Below are 15665 nucleotides of genomic sequence, written 5' to 3'. Positions count from 1 at the left end.
TAATGAACCAACCTAGTTTGGAATTGGTTGTTGCCAGAGGTTTGGCCCTTGGCCTAGAGCTTAGCTGTACTGCTAGCTTGCCAACGCAGGAACAGTCAATAACCAGCACCCACAGGCATCCTACTGGCTTAGGATAGCCGACAGGGAAGCCTCACCTCATCCAACCTTTCTCATTCTAATAGTCCCACTATGTTGTTGTTGCAGATAATGCAGTCTATCTGCTCCAGTTTTTTTTTTTTTTTTTTAAATCTGTTTTGTGTGGACATGGTGATGAAAGAAAATCGCCCAAACCACAGGACTCAACTTTTATTATATTTCCCCCTTGATAGAAATAGTTTATTTTCCATCATCAGACCTGTCACCTGCTGCTGTCTCATTTCCTTTTTAGGTCCAACACTGCCTGTCAACAGTAAACATGACACTGACGATGTCTCACTAATTTCATGTTTAATTTCATCATGTGTTTGGAGGGGTTGGATAAAATAGGTCAACCACATTAGCTGACGTCAGTAAAACAGAGAGTCGTCTCATTGCCTGCATTTTACCACCTTTAGGTCATGGGTGACCTCTTTTACCCTCGTTGCCCCTTACTCTCTTTTTGCAGTGGCGACTATACACGGATCATCAGTTTGCAGCTCACCTGCCTCCAACACAGGCTGCAGCTTCTCTCCCCATGTGAAGATTTTATTTTTTAATTACAGGCCCCATTAACACGCTATTTACATCTCTGGCTGATCTATGCCATTAAAGGATCAATAGCGGTTTGTTTAATTCATTCATTTATTCTTCTCTGTCTCTCCGGCGCGGCCCTTTTTCTTTCTTTCTTTTTTTTCCTTTTTTTTTTTTTTTTTAAAGGTGATCTATATTTATGGATTTCTTCCGGAAACCAACTGGCCTTTTCCTCTCTCGATTCGACCACAATGACATGCCAGCACATTTAGCCTTTTTTTTTTTTTTTAATACTAAGGCATTCCTGATAACATAGCGTGAAAGGCACTAAGCAAGTGTAGCACTTAAGAAAGACAAGTGTTTTTGTTAGATTTGGGTCTTTCCATCAGTTGGACGTCAAGATAACGACACCTGAAAAGCCTATTACCGTAATCAAACAACTAATGTTTGGTTTGAAGGGTTCAGCATGTGTCCCTGTTTCTGGCTATGTTCCATTAACAGCAGTTTATGGACCTTAGTAATGGCCATGCACTATTGATAATGGACGGTGGGATGATTTTAGGCTGTGACATGCAGTGGTGTGGTCGTAGCACTCGTGATATGTGTGTTTAACCAAATTACAGCGTTGTTCACTTCTCCATCAACATCTCCAGGCTGTTAGGGTATTATACATCCAGCATCTTGTCCTTTTCCTTTTTTTCAGGCAAACATTTCCCACTATACATATTAAGATGTACCCTTGTCTTTTTTTTCTCCTCTCTCTGGTTTTTCCACACTGTCAGTGCCGTCACAAACAGGAACATCTATGTACTGATGTTCCTATCAGCACACACACACTGGATCACAGCCAGGCTTCTACCTTCCACACACACACATTTACAGGATGGCTGCGTAGACACACGTTCCCTTTCTCATACAGTAGCTGACACGGCTTTTACCAACTCCGTCACACTAATAGTGTATTTATTACCTAGAAGTAGTTGTCTATTTATTTGTTTTTGCTCCACGCTCATCTCTCATCCTGGACACTTTGATTCTGTTTCCAATTTAGCTTTGATTAAACGGCTCCGCCTAACAGCAACACCTTCACCGCCATATTGATTTCTGGTTGAAATCTGATCGGAGTTGTGGTCATAGGTCTTTGCCTCGGTGGTACAGATGTATCATTCAAAGAGACGCTGTGTGTCCACTTAGAAAAATGATCCATACCAGCCAACATGTGGGGCAGTAGAGAGAGAGAGATAATGGACTTTCGTCGGACGGGGCCGTCCATACCCCGAAATGGGGTTTTCACGCAAGACTGATCTCAGTGCAGCGAGGCTGACCCATTGACGCTCAGTCTTTTTTTTTCTGCTTAAATCCACATGTGGCTATGAAAAGGACAACCCGTCCTCTTCATGTGACATTCATGACTCTGAATTAAGTGTTCAGAGCCATTGATTTTTTTAAGTGAATAGGGAAGGTTAGGAATATGAATTAAGGTGTAGGGATTATCTGATTGCTCTACCCCCTTTTTCCCCTTTCTCCCCACTTTGCACCTCAAGGAACGGCTTAGGATCACTCATTGCTTAGAGGAGTTTTGATCTCTTTACCCCGGCACACAAAGGAGCACACACAAAAACACACACACACACACACCTCCACATCACTCCTCAATCTTCTCCAAGGCTCAGTTTGATAAATGGCTTATTCTGCTGGATGAGCAAAGGGCTGTAGGTGGGAGTGACTCCAGTCTTTCTTTCTTTTCCTTTCTTTTCCTTTCTTCGTCCTTTCTTCTGACCCTTTTCTTCTCCTTTCATTCGTCCTTTCTTTGTTTCTATCGTCCTCTCTTTCTCTCCTTCAATCCCATGTTCTTTTGTCCTTTTGTCCTTTCATCCTTTGGTTCTGTTTTTCCTTTCATCCTTTCTCTCGTCCTATCCCTGTCATGACTTTCCTTGGGAGTCATGGTTAAGAGGGAGATGAAGAAATAGTTAGAGATGGAGAGGGGGAACTGATGCTCTTAATTAGTGGGTAACTTTTGGCCTTCTCTTAGCTTGTCATGTGCCGTGTGTTGCTGACATCTGGTACACACACACACACAGATTCATTAATGTGATGAGCACTTAATCCTTTAACACTCCAATAAATATGAAAAAAATATCCCCTTCATCCTTTCATTTGACACTTGAAACTACCGATATTTTCACTTTGATTATATTTTATACGTATGGACAGACACACTCACACACACACACATGTAAACTTAAGAGCCAAGTACCAGAGAACAGTAGCCATAAAAGCAGCCATCTCCTTGCTCCTTAATGAGAATGAATGAAGACATGCCAAAACGTCTCCACCTGCCAGTCTGTTTTCCCGGTGTTCACTGCTTGCATCTGCACATTACAGGGGCCCCTTTGACAGGCACGTCCAAACACACTTCACACACACACACACACACACACACACACACACACACACACACACACACACACACACACACACACACTCACACCAGCAGCAGTCGGGCAGCATGCGCGCAGAACAAATGCTATGTTTGCTACTGTCAAAGCCTCAGCCTTTAAAGTTTATGACCAAAACTGGTAATTTGACTCATGCAAACTTAAAATCTCCACAGGGATAAGTGTGATCTCAGTAATTGGAATGAGCTGTAAAACTCAGATTTAAGTAGTGGCAGAGCTGCTGTCAGTGATGATTGAAGGCACTGACTGACAGATTAATTTCCTCTGTACCTTGCATTATGTTTATAGCTTGTTTTTTTTCATCCCGTGCTGAGATAAAGCACAGCGGTTAATGAATGCATGGAGCAATACTTGAATTGAGGTTCAAACACGTGTGCCAGGTTCGACCACAGGGGCTGCGGTACAAAGTGGCCACACCCTGTCCTCTGTAACTTTTTGGATGTTTATGCATTTTCTTTTTGCCCTCCAGGTATTCACAATTTGTTTTGTTTGGATGTGGCGATAAAAGGAAATCCCATTGCTTGCCAATTTTTAAATTGCCAGCCCACTGTGTTCTTTCATTTTCTTTTAGTGTGGGGTATGGCTCTGACATGATGTGTCACCTACCGCAGTCTTTTTTGATTTTTTCTTTTTTCTTTTCGTTCACTCTCAAACAGCTAAGTGAATTAAATCTGCTGCAGTTTTAAAACATGCCCTCGGGCCAGGTTTCACTTCAGTGCTACCAAATGGCTTTGTCTTTGTCTACTTGTGAATGGCTGCCTGCACATGTGTATGTGCATGCACGTACACCCCCATGCGTTTGTGTGTATGCGTATTTTTTTTTGTGCCTTTTTTCTCTTTTCTGTCCACTGTGTCGACACAATCCCGGCGTTTATGAGATTACCAGAGCCCATTTGTGTTCCGGCGGGAGCCATCTTGGCTCGGAGGAGGCCTCCGCTGGGAACCATCTGGGCTCTACTCAAAGCAGTTTCCACTCCGCCTCCCCTGTCCTCTCCACATTGTGACCAAAGCTATTTACTTAAAAGGGAGGGGGAACTCAAATTACACTTGTGAGTATTCCTAAAACTCTGATCATGTTCCTGAGCTCTGGGGTGGCACTGTGTCTACACACAAAGTGATGACTTGTTACAATCATCCTCAAGTGAAGATTATTCTAATTAAGAAATAATCAACTGATAATTAAATTGACATATATCATCATGTCAAAAACATGATAAATGCCAATAAACACTGAAATTCATCCTATCTAAAGCCAGAAAGGTTGATACGTAACTTGCTGCAGCTGTTCAAAGGAGCCATTTATATAACAATATGTATATATAACGATATCTATGACAACATACGCAAAAAATTGGGCTGAAAAAGAATCTAAAAGCACGGAGAGAAAGTGACATATGCTCATTTTTGGCAGTGATTGGCCACTGGATAAAGGAGCTGTCATCCCTCCATTTTTCCCTCTCTTTACTGTTATTAAGTGCGACATATTGTACCAACAGTATTACTCTGCAATCCTGCCATGGATTTAAAGCCTCTTCAAGCTGATCTTATTCTGCCAGTGGAAAATTAGACCTGCGCTCTCTTTTATAAATTAATTTGTCCTTCTTAATTTCACATTTGACCTCTCCTATTAGCTTCTTTCATCTCCTCCCCGCTGCCCGGTGAAATGCCAGTTTCTCTTTATTTAACGACGCTCTCAAGGTCTCGGTCACCCACGGTTTATAATTCTCCTATGTTATTGACTAAGTGTGGGTGTCACACTCTGACCACAAGGATAAATGTAACAGTTGAAATGACTTCAGTTTTTCAATTGATTGACTTCTTGGTTATGTTGAATCCTCTGCTTGTTGTTTGGCTTTATCTTTTCTTTTTATCTCTTTTCTCTTTTTTATACCACATCTGATTTGAAAGAGTAGCATGTAATTATAACTAATGTGCATAGTTCAGTAATATTTACAAAAATCTCCACATGATTTGTTTATTTTAACGTTTGGAGTTCCTCTAATTGCCCTGGAAGACAGTATTGGTATTCAGAAAGGGTGCAGATAAGCTGGGTGTTTGTGCTTATGAATTGGCAATTATCATCTCTGCTAGGGGCAGACAACAAGTCCTTTCACTGTGTATTTCACAAGTTGCTCTGTGTGTGTGTGTGTGTGTGTGCGTGTGTGTGTGTAGCCTGTTGACCTTGCTGCGACGCCAATCATGATGTCATTTTAGATGTTTTCTACCATATTACTGACATTCTTCAGAAACCCTATTTGTAATTATTAACGCCGTGTGCGGTAATGTCACCCCTCTTGTCACAGTGCACTGTTGTCATGTACCGGGCAAATCTTTCTTCCATAAGCCTGGCAGTATGTGGCAAATGAAGTTTCCTCTATCAGTGGTCTGGGGAAACGAACACAGACTAATTTGCTCCTTTCTGATGGAAAGAGTGCAGGACCACATATCTGTGTTGTGAGTAATTTGACTTAAACAGCTCCTTCCTCTCGGCGTATCTCTTCCGCTCGTTCTCCTGTCATCTCTGGATGTCGTGAAAAGCGTGACTGATCTGACTTCTCTTCCTGTGTGATTTTTTTCCCACTTGTTTGTGACATACATCACATTTATGTAGTTGCTACATATGCGGTAGAACTATATTTTCCTCAAGCAAACCTTTGGGTATAAAGGGATAAGTGTAGACAGACGTCAAGATGACTTCCTGCACCTAAAGTGATATCTCTGGACTGACGTGAAGGCTGTAGAGCTATTATTCCAGCTCTTTATGCTTCATCTTGCTTTAAACTTTGCAGTATAAATCGGCATATTTTATAAATTATTCCTGATGGTTAGACCTCCTCTCCACAGTAAAGGGCTAATCAAAGTAAGATGTGTTGCTAGAGGGTCTCAAAAGGCTGCTGCTGTACAGATGCCTTTTGTAATGTTTTTTGCAGTAATAATAAACAGTTTTTGGTTTCGGGAGCAAACTAATTCTAATTTTAACACCTACATTAATCAATTCATAACAGATTGTAGTCCAGAAGAAGACGGCCGACGGCTGCACCAGTCAGAGTTTACTTATACTTTCTATTTTCCCTCGAAATTGGAATTTTTTTCCCCTGTGAGGAGTTGTTTTTAGTTGTCAGTGCTGTTTTATTTTTATTTTTGCATTTGCTGCCTCAGTGGTAGTTGGTAACAGTTAAGTTTGTTCTAGCCATTCTAGCCTTTTTTTTCTTTCTTTCTTTCTTTTTCCCAGCACTCGCCCACTTTCCCATTTGACATTTGGGTGCTCGGAGGACCAGTGATGCTCTAATAGCCTGGTTATGTAACTGCTTCTGCACTTAGAGACAAAGAGAGATAAAATGGGGGGTGAGTATCCGAGATAGCAGAGAAGGGAAGAGAGTCAGAGAATGCAGATTACGCCAGAGCAGATGAGGTACGAGTGAACTTAGATTGTATCGTGGTCAGGACCTGGGAGAGTACAACGCTGTCCTAGATGCTCTTTGTCTTTTATTGAGCCTTTACAGTACCTTTTTACCATATCAGAGACTAGTACAGTAATTATTATATGCGTCGCGTTTAATAGGGAAAAGATATGCATTGACGTGCCACTGTAAAAAGTGTTGGTGCGACAGAATGTTTGTGTGCTTTTTAGCCATTTTCTCAAAGTGCTGATGGTTTGATATGAATAGAAAATGCATCCAGGAAGCTGAAGTATACGTCTGTCACTGCAATATGCATACGCTGTCAATTCTATGTGTAATAATGGAACCGATAATGCGTTCATTAATAAAAGCTTTTAACTTTCTCTGAGAACAAGGCAGAGCAGTTTACAAACTTAATTCCCTTCAGATTTCCCTTGTGGCTGCAGGGCTAAGCAGCCCGAGTCTTAATCGCTTGACTTCTCCGTATCTCTTCAACACACCTGCCCTCTCACTTTTTTCCGCTGACGGAGGCTTTAGACTAGGATAAAATCGATTGATTTTTTTTTTCCCCCTCCCTTTCCCCTGGTCGTCCATCACTTATGAAACAAAACGTAATGAATAGATAATTAGCCTGAATAGGCAGAATTTGGTTACAGTCCATCATGGCCAGTGTTGTAAGATCTTTCCTACTTTGTCAGCAGGGTTAGCTGTTTCAGTGCCCTCATTTGTTAACTTATAGGAATTGCATCTTGGCTGTCACTAATTGCAAATGATTCACATTGCAAAAAAAAAAAAAGTAGATGACAATATTTTGAGTCTTAATTAGGTTGAAGTGCAAATGCAGCAGTTATTCAGAACCACTCTCACTGTTTGTGCAGCCTCTGATTTTCACACTTGAGAATTGTATCATTTGCAGAAAAAGACACAGAAGTTGCATCTATTAGAATCCGACAGTGGAGCTTAATTAAGGATGTCAAGGGCAAGTTAGCCCCTGCAGGATTTTTTGTGCTCAGAAACTGTGTGAGCTGTGGTGACCAAGACAAAAGACCACTCATATGGTGTTGTCCACAGCAGTGGAATGAAGCATTGCTCTGCGTGCACACCCCATAATCAGCAGCGAGCTCACAAGTGTCATTAATGTTTCTACATAAGAGCAGTGGTGTCTCTGCAGAGGACGCCCCTCTCTCAACTTCATTGCTGTAATGTAATCTTGGACACAGAACATTAACCGGCCTCTTTTCTTCCTCTCCTCTGCTCTTATTCCTCTGTTCCAGGTGGAGGTCGAAGTGGAGAGCATGGACAAAGCGGGGAACTTCATTGGCTGGCTGCACATCGAGGGTGTGAATCTGTCCGTGGCGCTGGTAGAAAACGCTCTGTCCAAGGTCCACTTCACAGCAGAGCGCAGCGCCTACTACAAAACCCTGGTCTCAGCTGAGGAGGGATGTCGGCAGAGGAAAGAAAAGGTAGGTCTCCCTGCACAGACACTGCAAGATTAAAGTATAGTATTAAACTATCAAAGTGACGACTGCCCCCAAATGACATAAAACTGTCTTCATAAAGCTTCCAAGTGGTGAAAGAAGCACCTGAATGTTTTTTTCTTTTTTCGCCAGCAGGACATCTACAGTAGTTTAGTGTTGTTTAAATTTAGTTAGGGCGCGAGATACATATGTCTTAGAAGTATCATTCAGCAAAAGGCCATCGGTGTCATGTTTTTCAGGTGCTATATAGAAAAACTGTCTGGTATCACAGCAACCATCAGCCCGGGGTTAGCACATGAGGATTTACTTTGCTGGCTTTCACATCCCAGATCTATGGTGTTCCAGGTCTGGCTAGTGCACAAAAAAACTGCAAGCGGCCTTACTTATGTTGTTAAAGGGGGTCTGTGTTTGTTTTTTTTGTCGTAGTCCAGCTCCACCATCAGCCAGCTCTCCCCTCAACCTTCAACATCAGTACTTGTTAGCAGTTCATTAGTAGAAGTAAAGGTGCAGTCACATAAAAAGCTGTTTGTTCTAATAAGGGAACAACACAAGCACATTCTGTCAGAGCTTGGCAACCACATGCTTCTTTTGGCAACGCGCAGTAAGACCTCTGTCTTCCGTCAATACAAAAATTAGATTTCTTCTTTCTTCATCACACTAGAGCTTCGGTCAGACCTAAAAAAAAAAAAAAAAAAGGAAGAAAAAAATACAGTCTGTCCTAACATGAGCCTGTGTACATTCTCTCCGAGCCTGGTCTGGCCCGTCCCATTAACTATTTATGGGTCCAAACCTGATTTCAACCCAACATTTTTTTTTCAATAAGTTTGCTGTTATAATTAAAGTTTTAAGCCACAACTCCGAATTGTTTGACAGAAATCTGCTCAGAAGAGATCTTAATGAGTGCAACACAGAAGCATGTATTATGTAACAAAGCAGTATGTATATTAGGATCCCTAAAAAAACACGCATTAAAACACTTTAAAAGCCAATCATATCACATATACCATACAAAATGAACAAGAATTCATTTAGGAAATGGGTCAGGGTGAGGTGGGGGGTGGGACATACGGTTCTGCAATTAATAACACTGTAACGTTGTTGTAACCTTATTATATATTGATCACAGCAGGATGTGGTTTAAGGCTATGTTGTTAATACATGTAACATTTCTCATTATTATACAATAGCTTACTCCCCACTAGTCCCCATGCCAACTTTAACTGTATCTGACCTCCAGACTGGACTGGCCCAGATCCTGGGTCTGCCTCTGCTCAGGCTCAGAGACCATTCATGACACATACAGTATGAAGGTAAAGGAGGACACATCAGCCTATCCAGTGTGACAGCCCCCTTTTAAGAAATAATACAGTCCATCCGCCTACGTGCCTCATGAAATTGCTTCAAATGTATTAACAACATGCAGTGAGTGGTAGTTACAGCTACAGTGTTGTGGAAATGCTCCCTCCGGGCAGCAGAATAGCCACATATTTGCCGTTATCATCGAAGCTTTCTTTCCTCAATGGGAGTCCTTTGATGGATGGAGGCTTCTCTCACACTGATCCCGATCTCACCCTGCATTTTCATTATGGCTCCACGAGTCACCCCTGCCAGATGCATGAAGTGCCCGGCCAGCTGTCATCCTTGTCCTCCTTCTCCCCATCCCCGTTACTTATTTCTTTTTCCACCTCTCCTTCTCTTGAACTCCCGCTCCTCCGCTCACTTCTACCTATTTTGGGTCCTTAAGGAGTCGCAGATACCTATTCTCTTAAATAAATGTGATGTATCGCCGGAGCCAAGAAAAGAGGGCCTGTGTTCTTTTCTCCCTCCTCTGAATCCATCACAGTCGGCAAGCTCCTACTCGTCTCCCTTGCTCTCTTGGCCTTCCTCTTTTTCATACAAACACTCTCCACCTGTGTCGTCGTCTTTTCTCGACAAAAAAAAAAAGATTTTGTGGCACACAGGTGAGTCTTTGTCTGGAGGGGGAAAAAAAAAAGATCTTGCCAGCGATGTGAGCACACTGACCCTGCCATCTTAAATCTAACTCCAGCGAGAAATTCACATTCCTGACACCTCTGATGACAATTTCACTACCGGTTTCCAGCCCCTCTCTGCAGCGTGGAGACAGATTGACTTTCACCACAAGGTTTTGACTTGAGCTAACCTGAGTGCGGACAGGGCCGAGAGGAAAGACGGCAGGACGGGGGCCTGAGCCGAGCAGACAGACAGTGATTATGTTTGATGTTAGTTTGCCAAAGGCACCGGTGCACGGATCAACCACAGCCTGATTTGTTTGTGTGTGTGTGGAGAGTGTTTTGTGTTAATAGAGCACGGGGCAGTTAGTTGCATGTGTGTGTGAATGCATACGATGCAACTTGAAGGCAGATGAGGTGGGACTTGGTGTTCTAATTAACCCGTAGAGACCATCTCCAGAATAGCTGAGAGCTGGGCAATTTTTTTTCCCCCCCTCCTGTCTTTCTCTTTTGAAGTCATGGCTGGTCTTTGTCTGTGTGTAGGCTGAGGCTAGGTAGGGCAGATTGCATCTCCTCCTCATCTCCCCTCCCACTCTTCCTCTTTTTTCTCATTGCCCTCTCTTTATTGTCCCTACGGCTGTGGATATGGAAGACATCAGTGGGTACTGCTGTGTCAGGCGTCCCCACAAGGAAGCAAGGTTGTCGTAATGAAGTGCGCTCGCAAGATGTGTGTGTGTACGTACACACTCATTAAAGGAAACTTTGCGTTGGTGGTCCAACCGGGACCCAGGACAACATTGGGGTGGGGGGTTGTGGGTTGAGGCTTGCTGCTGTAGCATCCTGAACCAAAACTGCTTAGTTCGAGTGACTTAAGTGAATATGAGTTTTTGCTACAATGAGACCAATGGGACAAAGTGATTGTGTTCTAAATGAAGCATTTCAAAGGGTTTGGAGAAGAGCCTTTTCTAGACCTCAGCATATTTTCATCTTGCGCATCAGCATCTCTTGGAACTGTCCTTGCAGCAAACCTAATTCTCCACGCACGCGGGAAGACTCAAGTTGTAGGCCGAGCCACGTTCCTAATTCTTGCTCCCCATTATGTTTATTTATGGCTAAGCTATTGTTTACATAAATCTCTCTAAAGCGTGTCGCCCTGTCAGAAGCCATTGTCACGCTTTCAGCGTTAACGTTTACATGATTCAGCTAGAAGACGGACCCGGGACACTGTATAAACTTATTTCCATGTCGTTTTAACAATGAGTCGGTTGTTGCCAAGCGATGCTCGTTGCCCTCTTCTTAAATCTCTTGCCCGGTTTTTGCAGAGCATTCTTGTGTATATTTGGATCCTCCTAGGGGTAGAAAAACTAATTCTTGCTTACCAGGCATCTCTGTAAACAAGACCCATTGCAAAAACACTGCGTTTTGTCATTGTAATATGAGACGGCTCATTGCAGCTATTCATATGATGTTCCAGTATTCCCAAGCTGCAGCTGAGGGAAATAAATATGACAAGATAGCAGCAGTGGTCCGGGAGCAGAGATTTCAACTATAGAGACACTGGCTGCATTTTTCATTTAAGTTCACCTAAGGTGTGTTTTGTCAATATTTGATCATCCCTCAAGAGATGTTTTTTCTCTCTTTTTTCTTTTTTCTAAACTCAGAAACAAAAAATGAAATGAAATACTCTGAAATGAAGAGCTGGGGTAATGAAAAGGAATCCATTTCCTTTCCACAAGCTTCTTGGTTCTTCTTTGCAAGCCTGAGCTTTTAACCATCCTCCAGTGTTGAATCCCTTTTGGTAATTTTCTTTTTTGCTGTTGATAATAAGGCATTAATGACTAACAGCTATATTTAGTATGTTGAGGAGAAGCTCTGCAGTTCTTTTTTTGAAACAGTGTATTTTCTCACATACAGTATTTATCTCACATTCACTGGTAGACAAATAAGATTTCCATTTCTTTTCAGCATTCATTTGAGATGACTGATCTACATTGGATCAAAGTGCATGTTATTCATAACAAAGTTGTTTTCAATCAAATGGGCATTTCTCGTAAGTTTTTGAAACTGAACAGTTTCATGGATACCATTCATTGGTCTCTTTATTCAGATAGAAATGTAGAACATGAGTAGTATATGAAATGGCATATACTGTAAAGGCATAAGCAAAAGTAGATTCTAGAGAAGAACAAGCAACAAATGATGATTATCTGAAATTCCTGAATGATTGTTTTAAAGGCGTTTTCATAGGAAATAAAAAGAAGACCACCCCTTGTGGCTAACAATTTATACATTGCTGTAAAGGAAATTATATAATCCCATGGCGGGACATTAACAGGTTAAGGCATACATTTGCTTAAATGAAAAAGCCAGCCAATAGCTGTGAGCTAGCAGAGGAAGGAAACGTGCTAGTAATTGGGGTGGCCTAATTATGAAGAGGTGAATCAACAATCGGCCCCTCAATAATAACCAGTGCGCTTTCTGTTGAGCAAGGTTTTTTTTTTTTTTGCTGTAATTACCGAACCTTGAAGGAGATTAACGCACTCCAATGGGTCTCAGAGTGGAGAGAGAGAGAGAGAGGGGAAGAAGGGAACAAAAGAGGATATGACAACCCCTGTTAAGGATATCCTCATGTCACGGGACTCTCCTTCTCCCACCACCCGCCCACTTTTTCCTTCAGTCCCGCTCAGCCCTCTTCACAGACCACTGTCCTTTTCTCAATCTCTTCAGTGTTCTCGCATCCTTCTGCTAACTCTCATCACTTGTTCCCCCTCTCTCTTTTTTTTCCCTCTCCTCCTTCAACTAATCATCTCGGAATCCCTTCTTATTAATCGGATTAATGTCCTTTCAGATGCCCTGTGTCGTGCCCTTGTTCCCCTTCAAATGCTTTACAGTTTTTTGGATTGTGCAGGACAGTTCCTTCCTCGGCCTTCTCTTTGGTCACAGTGCGTCAGACACCTGCATCACTTTTATCCCCCTTTCTTTTTTTATTATTGAGGGGGAAAAAAATCCCTCGGAAGTATAAACCCAGGATCCGGTGCTGCCGGTTCTTATACTTCACCCGTCCATCAACGCCGCTTGTCAAAGTACTTGAAGCAGCATCGCTTTGACATTGAGCTTGGTGACGTGTCCTTGGCGGAACCTGATGGAAGTACTTAATCTTGTTTCAGCTTTCTCTTTCTTTTTTTTCTTTTCCTGGTTGGAGTCCAGAGTTGCGAGTCCAGCCAACTTGAAGGCCACTGTGCCCCAAGGACCTGTACACAAGTATACATTAACACACGGCTCAGACCAGCACTTTGATTTGCTGTGATTGGCCGACCGGCATTGTAATCAAGTCTGATTGTATCAGCAATGTGCAGTTTCTACCCCTGTAGTTGCCTCTGGCTCAGCCTCTCAAGGGCCAAGCCACTCGCCGCCTTGCACGGCAAACATCTCGACATCTTACCAGAAACCCCTCCCTCGCCCTCCCTTCCCCCCATGCCACTCGCCTTTTTATGCTTTTTTTTTTTATTATTGTTTTGAAAGTTTTTAAAAGCAGCATCTCCCTGTCCTCCCATATAAGCTGTGTCTTCTCAGCAGTCAGCACATCACACACCTGGCTAAACAGGAACATGCTGTGGATGAATCAAGATAATTGGGCTTTTAGCGAGGCTAATAGGCTTGTGTCTCTTAGTTCAGGATGCAGGAAGTTTACCTCCAGAGGACTGGTTTCACTCTCAGGGATTAGCTATGTGCCGCATTCTGTCCAGTTCCAATAATAGGATTTTTTTATGAAAGTGTATGTGGTATCTTGTGTTTTACCTGGAGCGTTATTTAAAAAGAAAACATGTGATTTGTACAATGAAGGAACATTTTCTGATATATACGTGGCATGCTGATTCTCAGTCGTCTGTAAATAGTCTATGTAGAATTGCACACAGACAGCCCTGTTTGGTTTCCATGGATGACAGTCTCTTTTCTATTAATACCATGCTCACTGCTTCCTTAACCCATTTAGACCGGGACAGCATTACCGCATTTCTACCATTAAAACCGGGGGCGCTGTTGCGTCATTCTACCTTTCAAACCGGGAAAGCGGATACGTCATTTTGTAGTCTTTGTAGTTTTTTCCGCCTATTTCCGGTCTCTTGGCCAATGAAATGCATCAGAATACACGTAGGAGCGTCGCAATGCCACATGGGACTTTAAAAAAAAAAAAAAAAAAACTTTGAAATCATGGCGGAAGACGGAGGGAGCTCCGAAGTGAGTGAAAAAAGCGATCTTGATGAAAACTATTCACTCAGTTTTATTGCTGATCCGGACTTTGAACCCTTGGAACCAATTGACCGGTATTTATGGACGAAGTATAAGTTTTTAGACGACGAAGATGAGGACGATGATTTTTTAGGTTTTGAAACCGAGTAGGACGAATAATTACCACCCTAACGTAATCCTCGAAGGTGATTCAACCGCACCCCAGGGGCGAAAGTCACCTGCAGATGCAACACCGATCACCGATGGAGGTATTTATTATTGTTTATTATTATTACAGTAGGCTAATGAGAGCTACCGTATGTCTTTCTTCCTATGTTGTATCATGTTTACATCTTGCTAATGGGCATGTATTTGTATTATGCATAGGATTTTTATTCAGTCATCATCACATACAGTACTAGTATTAACAGTAACGTTAGCTTACAGTCCAATGTAATTTCAATATAGATGGTAGGCCTATTATGCATAGGATTTTTATTCAACTGTAAACAGTAGCTTACAGTCCAATGTAATTTACAATATAGACAGTAGCCTACATGTCACATAGTCACAACACATGAGAATTATGAATATGATGTTTTATATGAATATATAAATATTATGTTTTATATGAATATTATGTTTTATATTATGCTTTCATCCAAGGTAGCTTACCTGTGTCTATATTTTTTCAGGTATCTACACCTCCAGAACAACCAGGCAGCAGATGTGAACAGAGATGACAAGCTCTGGAAAATGTGCTGGTTCCTGAACTACCTCACTGCCCAATCCCAGGCACTTATTCTTGTACTGACACTTTATTTTTTTACATTTTTGATTGAAAATAGTGCTGCTTGGGGCAGTGTTTAGCCCCATGTGTTGAGGCTATGGTTCTCACTGCCATTTCCTGTCAACTCTCCTGTTCAATAAAGGCGAAAAAGCCTTTTTTTCTCAATTTGCTGAGTTTGTTGATTTTTTTAAAAACTTTATTGAAGGTTTGGACAAATAAACTCAACTTCTCATGAAAGCCACAGGTATAAGCTCTCAAATACTTTTTGAATTTCATTTCTATCTGCTACAGAGCCTGAGAAATCAATTATTTAGTAGGCGTTGACACTTATGTTGAATTTCCAGAAAAACTTCAGGTTTTAGGGGGTTATTTTAAAATCGTCCATAGGTTTTACAGGCATTTTTTCCAGGCGTTTTAGGCCTAAATGGGTTAAGCCCCGAAGCCATTGAAACGCTTTCAGGGTTGCAATCTTTTTCTCTCTCCCTTCCCATTTTTCTTGGCCTCTCATAGTGAAATAACCTGTGGCAGTCATCAGGCAATATCATGGAAAAATGCTGGGGATTAATATTAAAGTAGCTCATCTATGGAGGCTTCAAGCTGAATAACAAAATAAATTTGACTCATTCTGTTGCTTAGTCTGCCCATTGTTTCTCCAATTTAGCTCTGTT

At 42.0% G+C, this 15665-nt stretch overlaps 1 protein-coding gene across 2 annotated transcripts in view; it reads left to right on the top strand.

Annotated features, from left to right (window-relative positions):
• The window catches only part of snd1 (staphylococcal nuclease and tudor domain containing 1), a 172214-nt gene that overhangs the window by 99424 nt on the left and 57125 nt on the right, over nt 1-15665 (top strand). For both annotated transcript variants that reach the window (XM_085769868.1, XM_085769867.1), the window contains exon 17: nt 7804-7992. In XM_085769868.1, the coding sequence (XP_085625994.1) occupies nt 7804-7992 (189 nt within the window). The remainder of the gene's footprint in view (nt 1-7803; nt 7993-15665) is intronic.

Source organism: Trachurus japonicus, chromosome 23 (genome assembly GCF_045865225.1).
Source record: "Trachurus japonicus isolate A0001 chromosome 23, Traja_1.0".
NCBI classification, from domain to species: Eukaryota; Metazoa; Chordata; class Actinopteri; order Carangiformes; family Carangidae; genus Trachurus; species Trachurus japonicus.
This window is presented reverse-complemented; position numbering and strand designations above follow the sequence as displayed.